At 39.4% G+C, this 13,215-nt stretch overlaps 1 protein-coding gene across 3 annotated transcripts in view; it reads left to right on the top strand.

Moving 5' to 3' along the window:
• USP47 (ubiquitin specific peptidase 47) overlaps positions 1 to 13,215 on the top strand; it is a 113,930-nt gene that overhangs the window by 86,485 nt on the left and 14,230 nt on the right. For all 3 annotated transcript variants that reach the window (XM_056115821.1, XM_056115819.1, XM_056115818.1), the window contains 3 exons: positions 2,188 to 2,395; positions 5,488 to 5,603; positions 8,299 to 8,418. In XM_056115821.1, the coding sequence (XP_055971796.1) occupies positions 2,188 to 2,395; positions 5,488 to 5,603; positions 8,299 to 8,418 (444 nt within the window). The remainder of the gene's footprint in view (positions 1 to 2,187; positions 2,396 to 5,487; positions 5,604 to 8,298; positions 8,419 to 13,215) is intronic.

Raw genomic sequence — 13,215 nt, 5'->3', positions numbered from 1 at the left:
CAGAAAGCATCCCCCTTTAGGCTCCACAGATACCTCCCCTATGTTGTTCTAGTGTTCCTTGGTGATCAGTAGTATCCTCTTCCAGAAACATTGCTTCAGATGCTACAATACCCTCATTCTCTGAGTGGGAATGTCTAGTTCAGTCTCTATGGAAATAGTAGGGAGACTTCTCATAAAAGTAAGGATAAACTTCCATATAACCCAAAATTTTACTTTTCGGCATCTATCCCAACAACACAAATCATTAACTTGAAAACATATGCACAACTGTATATGAGTTTATTGCCACACTAAGCACTATGGTTAGAATATGGAAACAACTCAGATGTCCAGTGATAGAGGAGTAGAAAGACTCGGCATATATACACAATGGAATACTATACAGCTATAAGAAAAGATGAAATCTTGCTGTTTGCTTCAATTTGGATAGAACGGAAAGTGTCATAAGTCAAGAGTAAGAACAAATAACTGAATGATCTCACTCATCTGTGGTATATAAAAAAAACAAAAGAACAGACAGTATCGAATGATTAAAAACTCTTGGCCCTCCAGGAACCGAAATGGTAATACAGCAAGTAAGGTATTTGTCTTGCAGATAGCCAACCCAGGTTCTATGTCTGTCATTTCATATGGTCACCTGAGCCCACCAAGAGTGATCTCTTGAGTACAGAGCCAGGAGTAAGCCCTGAGCACAGCTGGGTATGGACCCCAAAATGAATAAATAAAATAAACACTTGGCCTATCACTACAAAACTGAGGTTACCAAACAGTTGTGGACGAGGGGGCTGGAGTAGAAGGAGAGGCAGATGAGAAGTGACAAAAGGATGGTGGTACAGTGGAGGAGGGACTTGGACACTTTGGTAGTAGTGGTGCAGTTACTATACATCAGAAGTATAAATAGAGCAGGAACAATAATAACAGCAGGCAAGATGCCTGCCTTGAACTCAACCAATCCAGGTTCAATCCCTGGCATTCCATATGGTCCCCATAGCACTGTAAGGAGTGATGCCTGAATGCAGAGCCAGGAATAAGCTCAAAGCACCACCAGGTGTGCCCCCACCCATTCAAAGAAGGGGGAAAATCAACCTCTCCCATAAACGTTAATCATTTTAAGCAAGTACCTCAATTAAATTGTAGATATCTTGAAATTCCAGGTACTTGAGGCCTGAGAGATAGGTCAGTGGTCTTTGCATATGCACTGGCATGCAGGAGACCTGAGTTCAGTCCATGGCACATGTTCCCCTGAGCACCTCTGGAAGCAACCCTTGAACAGATCCAAGAGTAGGCTTCATAAAAAGGAGTGTTGCTCTCAAAAAGTTTGAGAGCCACTTATGTCCCTCTATAGCACTCACTAGTATTAAGGACCCAGAGAGATATGTCAAAAGCCTTAAGCACTTGTTTTGCATGCAGGAGCTCCTGCTTTGAACCCCAGGACCTCATGATCTCCTGAGCACAGCTGGGTGTGGCAATAATAAATAACAACAATAATACAGTTGTACTAGTTACATGAGGCAGTTCTTCTTGAATCAAGAAATCAGGGCCAAACCTATAGTACAGTGAGTAGGACATTGACCTTTCATACAGACAACCTGGTTCAATCCCCAGCATCCCACATGGTCCTGTGAGCACCACTAGGAGTAATTCCGGAGTGCAGAGCCAGGAATAACCCCTGAGCATCGCTGGGTATGACCCAAAATGCAAAATAATAGAGATTTTAAAAAATCAAAAGATACATGCTCTAATGAATTCTTTCACCCTCACATGTTCAGCTTGAACAGTACCTATAGTAGATTGTCTTTAAGTTCATTAGTTTAGAAAGTTCACCTTTTTCAAATTCACAAAGTGTAAAATGTTAGTGCTTAGATTGTATTGTTTGAGGAATAATGAAATTAGTCATTTAACATATTGACACGGGCGCTGCCATGATTTCAGCCACAGTCAAGAGGTGAGCCATTGGTGGTATGTTCTGGTGTCAGTGTGTTAAATACAGCATCTAAGTTGTTCTTTAACTTATTTGAGCTTTGGTGCAAATTATAAGTATAAATAATACAAATTTCATTATAAGGACCTGTGGGCCAGGGCAGGAGGTGGGGGCATAGGGGGGCACTAGTCAAACCAGTTACACATCAAGACTAAAGTACTATTTTTTTTTTCTTTTTTCTGGACGGGTTTATTTTCTTACCTTAGATGATGGATTTAGAAGAGGTGTTACCCCTGGATTGCTGCCGCCTTGTTAAATATGATGAGTTTCATGATTATCTAGAACGATCATATGAAGGAGAGGAAGATACACCCATGGGACTTCTACTAGGTGGAGTTAAGTCAACATACATGTTTGATCTGCTGTTGGAGACAAGAAAACCTGATCAAGTTTTCCAGTCTTACAAACCTGGAGGTAAGAAATTATAAGGTAGTAGAGTTGTATCGGTCTTAAAATTTTTATCCCTGTGAATCAAAAATTTTTTGTGTACTCCAAATTGTAGAATAATCTTGACAGGTAGAGAAGTAGCAGCAAGCTTGGAGTTATGTTCTAGATCAGTGTTTCTCGGTCTTTTTCAACTTATCATTTTCTTTGTTACCTCTCTGGTTTTCTCATTCCTCACTTTCCTCTGTGGTCCACTCATCTCACACCATGGCCAGATGTCTCCTGGTTGCAAGCTCACTGATCTAGATTACTTCCAAAGAGTCAATACTGATTTTTAAAAAACAAACAACAAAGCTTCTAGTTATAGTTTTGTTTTGTTTTGTTTTCATTTCTATTCATTTGCACAGGTTCCAGGACGTCAACTTTTCCTGGTTTCCATTGCATGTATTGCATTCCCCCTGCACCCCCCTCTCCCGTTTTTCTATTAGGATTAATTTGGCATCGAAACACTATGCTCCTTGATTACCTGGTGTAAATAGATAAATTATAGAGAATATTTAATTATTTTCAGTAAATCTTTACCATTTCTTTACATTGTTATTAATCAGAATTCACTTAGTTTAAGAAAAAAGAATTCACTTAGTTTCTGCTTTTATCATTAGAAGTTAAATGAAATCTTTTGCTTCCATTTTTGCCCTGTGAATTCTGTATACCTGCATTTTGTAATAAAATCTTTTTAAAAATACTGATTGATGTATTTTCAGTGTCTCCCTCATTTGGACTCTGCCCTATGGTGTAGTGTTTTTAACTTACCAAGTACCAAGTTCCATTGCCATCATACTATAAATATGACCCACCTACTACTTCCTCCCACTGTTTTTTTCCTCCCTTTTGTAACTGTAAGGTTTTTAACAGAGCCTGTTATTTTTGTGTGTGATTTAACTGTTTACTTTATATATATATACACATATACTACAGTTGAGTGAAAATATTTAGTAAATGTCTTTCACTTTCTTACTTTTGTTTTACTTAGCATGATCACCTCAGTTTTTATCCATATTGTCACAAAAGAAGTAACTTAGTCACTTTTAATAACTGAGTACTATCCATTTCTTTGATTATATTTACCACTTTGTTTTATTTGCTTTTGCTCCACACCCTTTGGTGCTCAGGGATTATTCCTGACTTTTTACATTTAGGAATTACTCCCCGTGTGCCAGGGGAAAATATGGGATTGCCAGAGATCAAACTGGGTTGTCCATATGCAAGGCAAATGCCTACCTGCTATATTATCACTCCAGCCCTTTATTTACCAATTTTTAAATCTATCAGTGGATACATGTTCTGACCATGTTTTGACTATCATGAGTAATAATATTGTATTTGTCTTTCATTATTAGAGTTCTATTTAGATAAATGTTTACAAGTGGTATTGCTTGATTGTATGACGTTTTTCAGTTTTTTAAGGAGTTTTATATCACAAAATAACTTTTTTAAAAACTATGAATATTAGTATAGGTTATAAATTTGTAGTTCGGGTCATCTTTATTTACTCTTTATTCACCTTACTGTAGCTATTGAAACAAGACTTCAGCAGGATACTTTGTTTTATTTGGGTTAAAAATTAAGGATTGGGACTGAAGCAATATCTCAGCGGGTAGGCCGTTTGCCTTGCTTGCGGCCAACCTGGGTTCGATTCCCAGCATCCCATGTGGTTCCCCTGAGCACCGCCAGGAGTCATTCCTGAGTGCAGAGCCAGGAGTAACCCCTGTGCATCACTGGTGTGACCCAAAAAGAAAGGAAAAAAAAAATGAATCGACAAACTCATGTTAAAATATTAAACTAAGAAATATTAAATGTATTTGGAGATCATTTCTTTTCTGGCAGCTACAAAACTTGAGATATCTATGTATGATCTCCTACAAAACAGAATAGAATAATATGGGATTAACTCTGAAGAATTCAAACATGTAAACCAAGATAGATTTTATATAGAATTTTTCACAGAAATTAGAAAATACTATTTTGAGCAGAATATGACTTTAATTACAAAGTGTCTTGATAGTTTTATGAAGTATGTTCAAAAATAAGTAGCTCTGTTCTAGCCCTGTCATACTTGCTTTGTATCCTCCGTATATTATTATTATATATTATTTACATACTTTTGTGGTTTCAGTATATATTTTAGAGTACTTCAGATGTAATTTTAGTATGTTTGAAAATTTTGATAACGGAATTTGTTTTGATTTGGGGGTCATACTGGTAGTACTCAGAGGCTCCTCTTTGTTTTGTGCTCAGGTTCCTCTCTGGGCAGTGTTCAGCATACAGTGTGGTACCCGGAAGTGAATCTGGGCCTTCTGCATGCAATGCATATACTTCAGCCACTAAGCCATCTCTCCCAGGGTCTTACTACAAAATACAAACCATGACATTTATATTTTTTTATTCAGAAACTTTTTAATTTTTTTGCTTTTTGAGTCATACCCAGTGATGTTCAGGGATTCCTCCTGGCTCTGCACTCAGGAATTACTCCTAGTGGTACTCGGGGGACCATCTGGGATGAAAGAGATATCACTGTCACTGTCCTCCCGTTGTTCATCGATTTGCTTGAGCAGGCCCAGTAACGTCTCCATTGTGACACTTGTTATTGTGTTTGGCATATCAAATAAATCACGGGTAGCTTGCCAGGCTTTGCCACATGGGTGAGATATTCTCAGTAGCTTGCTGGGCTCTCTGAGAGTGGTGGAGGAATCGAACCTAGGTTGGCAGTGTGCAAGGCAAATGCCTTACCCGCTCTGCTGTCACTCCAGCCCTTAATGAGATATAGGGAGCTTTTTTTTTTTCATATTTCCAATTCTTTATATATGTTTATGAGGTTTTAAAATTGTGAAATGGAAATTTTAATATGCGTATTTGTGTGACATAGCTATTTTTGAGATAATTAGGGAAAATGTTATCTTATCCATTAGAAACATATTAGGATGACATTGCTTTAGTAGTACTGTTGTAAATCACGATACTTTACAGTAACATTTTCAGACCAATAAATAATTGTATTGCTTATATGAAAGACATTTTATAAAATAACCTTCAGTTTTTTGTTTTGTTTTCAAATGTGACAGAAGTCATGGTGAAAGTGCATGTTGTTGATCTGAAGGCTGAATCTGTAGCTGTTCCTATCACTGTTCGGGCTTACTTAAATCAAACAGTCATGGAATTCAAGCAGCTTATTTCAAAGGTAAGTTTTTTAATTGGTTAGTGATTGTTTTGAATGTCTGCTCTGTACAAGGTACAGAAGCCAGTAAGTGCTTTCATAAATCAAATTTTATAGCTAGAAGACAACTAGTTCATAGAGAAGAAACATTCATGTGTGGAGGAAGGAAAGTGAAACAGGTGCTTAAAATAATGAGTGTTTTCAGTGAAGCTCGTAAAGTACATGCCTGGAAATACATGTTCAGTTTATTTCACAGAGGTTTCTAAAATAGTTCGACAAAAGCTCAGGCTTTATTTGATTGAGGCAGCAGTAAGTAGATTTTTTTGTTTTTCTAAGTACAGAGATGGTATGATGAGCACTCTAATGTCATCATTGGTAAGTCTGGCAATGCCAGACTAGTGTTCCAAATATATTGAGCAGAGGAGTCATGAATGTAGATGAGGAAGTTGTCAATAATTCAGGTAAAGGTCTATGATCAGAAATGAGAGAATTTGTATATTGTAAAGATAATTAAGTAAATAGAATCTACAGAACTAATGACTGGTTAATGTTGGGGTAAGACAGTGGCACAGATGACCAGGAGTTTCATACTTCAGTAACCAGAAAGGTGGTAATAGATTTATAGAACAGAAGAGTTTGCAGATTTGACAAAGAAGTTGATATTGGACACATTTTGCAAGCAACGTAGCATATGTTCATTCAGAATTTTTGAACTAGAAAAATGTGATTAAAACATTTCAATTTCTGGGCTGGAGTGATAGCATAGCAGATAGGGCATTTGCCTTGCATGTGTCCGACCTGGGTTCGATTCCCAGCATCCCATATGGTCCCCTGCGCACCGCCAGGAGTTATTCCTGAGTGCAGAGCCAGGAGTAACCCTGTGCATCACCAGGTGTGACCCAAAAAGAAAGAAAAATTCCAATTTCCTTGAGCTAAAAGACTAGTGTATTCCGGAGAATTCATTATTTCTTTACGGAGGTCCTGTACCTTATAGAACACAGAGCACACAAACATAAGCAAAATTTCTACAGGGTTGCTAAACCCCAGGTAAAGATTCCTGGGTGTGTTGAAAATCTTTATGAAATCCTTAATAAGGTAAGAAACAGCTCAGTTTTTAGTAGTTCACCTTATTTTAAATTTTATTTTAAAAATCTTTTAAGTTATTTATTATTATGGTGGTTACTATGGTGGTGATAAAGGTGGGCAGGGAATGACATGTGTTCTACCACTTGATCCCTATCCCTGGGGCTTCATCTGGGTTTGTAAAATGCTGTTTTTAACTGGGTCATTGTAGAAATCAATAAAATAAATGCTGTGCATAAAAGTTATGTAAAGTATTATATATTAAAATGTTGGTTTGTTTATAAAAAGAAACAATGACTTTTAACACTTTTGCCAGAGTACTAATTGGAGAAAATTGGATTTCATAGTGTGAAATCATAAACTATGACTGAATAGCTCATAAGATTACATTTGTGTAATGCTATAATGTATTTGTTTAGAGTATGAACAGGTAGGTTATCCAAAAACTAGATTACAGCCCTTTCTTGAGCAGCTAGTTGACCTTATTGGGGGAAAATATGCCTTTAGAGAATAAAGCAGTTATATACCGTTGTGCCAGTCACTAAATGTTTAAAATATAACTAGACTGCTTAGGAATTAGTTACCATTAATTGTATTTTGAGAATCAGTTATGTTATTTAAAATGTAAATTATTTGTATTTTTCTAATTTTGTGTGAGATTCACAAAATGATACCAAAAATTAAGGACGGGGATTTTAGGATAACTTAAAATGTTTTAGTACTAATTTAATTATTATATAAAAGAGAATCGAATTAATGAAAGTATTAAATAAGGGCCTAGAGATAGTATAGCAAGAGGCAAGGCATTTACCTTGCATGTAGTGTGGCAGCCACAACCCTCCTTCGAATCCCCTTCACTATATAAGGTCTCCAGGAGACTGCCGGGGTCACTCCTGAGCACAGAGCCAGTAATAAACCCTGAGCACTGCCATCATGGCCCAGAAACCCAAACACCATTCCTCTCCCTCAGAGTATTAAGAGTTCAAAAGAACTCTTAAACTCTAGTAGTTAAATAGATGTTGGTTTGACAACAGTTGTCAGTAGTTATTTGGTTTCTTTGGATTCAAAAATGATTTATTAGTAAATACAAGAAAGTTTTTATTGAATGAAATTTACTTAGAATGAGGGTAGGGAAAGAAAAGAATACATGTTTGAGAGAGAAGATGGCTTGAGAGAGCAAGCTTAGAACATATATTTGTAAGTATTACTACTGATTTATGGCATTGATTAATGGTTGGAGCTAATATTTTTTCCCCTTGTCTTTGAAAGTTTATAAAGTTCTAGTTGTTTTAAGTTTGTTCCATTTTTAAGAGAAATTCATCAGTGTTGAACTGATGTCAAGCAGAATTTTTTTTTTTTTTTTTTTTTTTAGTGAAACACCATGAGGTACAGTTGTAGATTTACAAATTTTTGTGCTTGGGTTTCGGTTATACAATGATCAAATACCCATCCCTCCACCAGTGCCCATTTTCCACCCCCATGGGTAATATCCCTCCCCCCCCCCCGCACCCCCCCATCCCACCCTGCCTCTGTGGCAGGGCATTCCCCCCTGTTCTCTCTCTCCTATTGGGTGTTGTGGTCAAGCAGAATTATTTTTAAAGAGAAGGTTTTTTTAATTGGACCATTTTCATTGCAGGCCATCCATTTACCTGCTGATACAATGAGGATAGTGCTGGAACGCTGCTACAATGATTTACGTCTTCTCACTGTGCCCAGTAAAACTCTGAAAACTGAAGGATTTTTTAGAAGCAACAAGGTATGGTTTTTGTTTTTATTTTCATTATTATCTCTGTATTGTTACTGTGTCTGGCATATCCAATACTCTCGGTAGCTTGCCGGGCTCTCCGAGAGGGGCGGAGGAATCGAACTCGGGTCGGCCATGTTGGCCGCTTGTAAGGCGAACGCCCTACCGCTGTGCTATCGCTCCAATAAAGGTAAAAGGTAAAGGCCCTCCCGTTGATCGTCGATTTGGTCGAGCGGGCCCAGTAACGTCTCCATTGGAGACTTTGTTGTTACTGTGTCTGGCATATCGAATACTCTCGGTAGCTTGCCGGGCTCTCCGAGAGGGGCGGAGGAATCGAACTCGGGTCGGCCATGTTGGCCGCTTGTAAGGCAAACGCCCTACCGCTGTGCTATCGCTCCTGAAATTAGGTTGAATGATATAAGTGGCCCATTTGACTGCCCACCATCTTTGTAACTTACGTTTAAAATTCTTTTTTTTTTTTTTTTTTTTTTTTTTTTTTTTTTTTGCTTTTTGGGTTACACCCGGCAATGTACAGGGGTTACTCCTGGCTCTGCACTCAGGAATTTTCCCTGGCAGTGCTCAGGGGACCATATGGGATGCTGGGAATCGAACCCGGGTTGGCCGCGTGCAAGGCAAACAACCTACCCGCTGTGCTACCACTCCAGCCCCACGTTTAAAATTCTTAAAGCCTTATAAAGTCTTACCTTCCTACTAAATTTTTAAGGAACCATAACATCTCCCAGATAGAAAGAACACAGTGGGCTGTGCTCAGGGCTTAGTCCTGGTTCTGTGCTCAGGGATTAAACTCCAGCCAGCCACATCCTTACCAGATGTTTCATCTGAGGCCCCAGGATTTCATTCTTGATAACTTTATTGATACTTTTTTCGTGCCCTGGGTGTGGTCCAGCCTAGTGAATATTCCATATGCACTGGTGAAGAATGCATTCAGCTTTTGGGGTGCGGAGAGCCCCGTAAAAGTTCCATTCTTCCAACTACTTGTTTAAGGCTGTTTCATGTTGATTTCCCTCCTGGTTGATCTGTCCAGTGGTGAGAGTGCAATTGTAAAAGTTTCCTGCTATTACTGTGCTCCTACCAGTGTCTCCTTTAAGGCCTAGTAGAAGCTGAATTGTATATTTCAATTCCCCTTCTTCATGCATGTGGAGAGTGGTCTCAGTATGGTTGTGTCTGGTTCTGGAGGTCTTCGGCTGCTGGGGCTCTGCTTGGGGCGGGGAGGGAAACTCATCCTGCCCCCTCCATGGGACCCCTATGAAGACAGCCAGGCGCAGGGGCAGGAGACTCTGTGCTGTTCTCTTCCAGGAGCTGGGTTTTATAGTCTCTGGGTCTTGGCAATTGATGGGATTACACAGCCGCTGATGGGATTACACTCTCCACATGCATGAAGGTACTGGCAGAGGAACAAAGGCATGTGGGTCCCGGGGCTAGATCTCCAAGCCACTTGGATCAGGGCTGAGCACCCTCCACCCAAATCCTCCATCTTCTAGTAGGCAGGGGTCACACCCACCAACTGCCGCCCAGTGCCATTGTAATCCCATCAACGGCCAAGACCCAGAGACTATAAAACCCAACTCCTGGAAGCACGTGCCCGAATTTGCAGCCACGTGACATCTTATTATCTCACTCTTACTTTGGACAACCTGGCAGGCTACCAAATGTAACCTGCCCACACGGCAAAGTCTGGCAAACTCCCCGTGGTGTACCCAATATGCCAAATACCAGTAACAATGATGGGTCTCATTCTCCTAACCATGAAAGAGCCTTGAATATGGCACTTTTTAAAATCTCAGGGCTAGGACGAAGGAGACGTTACTAGTGCCTGCTTGAGGCAATCGACGAACAACAGGATGATCATGATCAAATGTCCCTTCATTTGATGTAGATGTTAATTTTCAATTGAGTAATTATATTAAGCACAAAATGCATGCCAGGTACTGTTTGGTGCTAGCACACATAGGCAAAACATACTCCCTATTTTTAGTGTACATTCTTCTAGGAAGAAAATTAAGATGAATGAATACCTGCCATGAAATAAACACAATGTTTAAATATTACGGCAATGTTAATTCACCCAAAAGACGATTTTAATTTTTGTTTGGGGTCTTGCAAACAGTCTCTTTCCACAGCTCTTGCCCCAGAAAAGGAAATTTTACACTCGATAACTTTGCTGCAGTTTCTGAATCTAAAGTAAACTAAAGGGTATTGTGATTTTTAAGGTATTCACTACAGATGCGAAGCATGTTATTCAAGACAAGACAGTCACTGTCACTGTCACTGTCCTCCCATTGTTCATCGATTTGCTTGAGCGGGCCCAGTAACGTCTCCATTGTGAGATTTTGTTGTTACTGTGTTTGGCATATCGAATACATCACGGGTAGCTTGCCAGGCTTTGCTGTGTGGGCGAGATACTCTCAGTAGCTTGTCAGGCTCTCCGAGAGGGGTGAAGGAATCGAACTCGGGTGGGCCATTGTTGGCTGCATGCAAGGCAAACGCCCTGCCTGCTGTGCTATGGCTCCAGCCCAAGTCAAGACAGTAGCTTACTTGTTTTGTTTGGGGGCCACAGCGGTGCTCAGGGATTACTCCCAACTCTGCTCAGGAGTCACTCCTAGTGGTCCTCATGGGACCATATGGGATCCCTGTGATCGATCCTGGGTTGGCCACAAGCAAGGCAAACGCCCTCCCTGCTGTACCATCACTCCAGCCCTGTAGCTTGAATTAGGTCTCCAGGAGACATCTCCTGAATCCCCACCTTGCCACTTTATGTGTATGGAAAACAGGAATGTATCATTAGAACAACACAAGCCCAGCCACTTGGGAATGTCACTTGAGGGCTTAGCTCTCTCTTAAAAGATCATGTGTGCTGAGCAAGGAATCAGTAGGAGGAGAGATGTCACCGACAGAGCCTGTCTAAAATCACTTAAATTCTCCCTATTCTGTGACCAGAGCTAGAGCGATAGCACAGTGGGTAGGGCGTTTGCCTTGCAGGACGCCCACCCAGGTTTGATTCCTCCACCTCTCTCGGAGAGCCCGGCAAGCTACCGAGAGTATCTCGCCCGCACTGCAAAGCCTGGCAAGCTACCCGTGACGTATTCAATATGCCAAAAACAGTAACAGTAAGTCTCACAATTTGTTGTGAGATGTTACTGATGCCCTCTCAAGCAAATGGATGAGCAAGGAAAGGACAGTGCTACATTGTTAATGAGTGTAAAATTCTCTTTGATTCCTGGTCACTATATGTTGTGCCCCCTATCCCAGGTAATTGAACCCAGGTCCTCATACTTATAAAGCGAGTGTTCTGCTTTTGAGCTATGTCCCCATTCCCTAGTCCCATTTTTGACTTACTACCTTTTTCATTTCGAAATCTATTTTGTCTGATATAAACATGACTATCCCTGCCTTTTTTTAAGCTGCTGTTTTCCTGTACAGTTATTTTTCAGCCTTTTATTTTGAACCTGTGCTAACCATGGAATCATGTCTTCTGTGAGAAGCATTGGATTTTCTTTCCTGGTTTATCTGACCATTTTCGTACCTTTTGATTGCAGAATTCAGGCCATTAAGCACTTAGTTCAGGCCAGTAATGCTGACATTGGTGTGAAACTTGGTGTCATATAGGAATTTATTGCAATTTTTCTATATGATTCTGGGTGTTTTTCCAATTTATCTTTGTTTCTTTGGTCCTACTCCCTCCTCCCCCTCCTGCCTTCCTGCCTCCACCCCCCCCCCCCCCGCCCCCGGTTGTACTTTGATATCTGTGTGTTGTGTAGTGATCAGGTCCCATTTAAATCTTCGTGTTTATTTTATCTATATATTTTTTTGTCCTGTGATCACCGTGAGGTTTCAAATCTAATGTTCTAAGCTTATATTATCTTCTAAATTTGAAGAAGTAAGTCATTAATTCATGCTAGGAGTTGAATTAGAATGGACCCACATCATTACTTTCTTTCATGAATTTATACTTTTTAAGTATTTTACAATTTAGAAATGATATTTCATTGGAAAGACCTGGATTAGTGGTAATGAAATACTTTAATTGTTGTTTGAGCAGTTTTATCACTCCTTTGAATCTGAGTTATAACCTAGCTTTATAGAGTATTCTGGATGGGAGGTCTTTTCCATTCAACATTTTGCCTATATTGCTAATTCCCTCTGGCTTGTAGATTTCCAGTTGGTTGCTCCTGCTATGAGTTTTCTGGGGGAGGGGGGGTTCCCTTTATATAAGACTTTCTTCTCCTCTAACTGTTCTTAGCATTCTATCTTTATCTTTGGCCTTTCCTTTTAATTACATTGTGTCTTATTGTGTGTTTGTTTGGGTTTGTTTGAAAGCTTTGGGTTCTCAGCTATCCCCTACCCCACCCCAGATGGGAAAGTTCTCTGCTGTTATTTCAACTAAGAATAGTTTTCTTTTTCCTCTCCTAAAACCCTCATGATGCAAATACTGTTCAACCTAATACTCTCGCCTAAATTTCATGTTTTCCTCATTTTTTCTAAGTTATTATTATTATTATTATTATTATTTTATTATTTTGATGGATTCCTCTACCTTATCCTTGAGTGCACTGGTTTGATCTTTGCTTCTGCTGTTGTGTTCTCTGTTGTATTTTTTATATTTTTGTTATATTTTAATGATTTTTTGCTGCTTATTTAGGATATTATTTTGCAAATATTCAACTTTCTCTACCACCTCTTTTTACTTTATGTTTTAAATTGTGGTATAGGTAACATGATTATGATAGTGGTAGTAACTTTTATGGTTTTTGATATACAAAACCATGTATTGTACCTTTAACACCACCA

The sequence above is a fragment of the Sorex fumeus genome, unplaced genomic scaffold, assembly GCF_029834395.1.
Source record: "Sorex fumeus unplaced genomic scaffold, SorFum_2.1 ptg000030l, whole genome shotgun sequence".
Classification (NCBI taxonomy): domain Eukaryota; kingdom Metazoa; phylum Chordata; class Mammalia; order Eulipotyphla; family Soricidae; genus Sorex; species Sorex fumeus.
The sequence above is the reverse complement of the archived record's forward strand: the minus strand, read 5'-3'. Positions and strand labels throughout refer to the sequence as shown.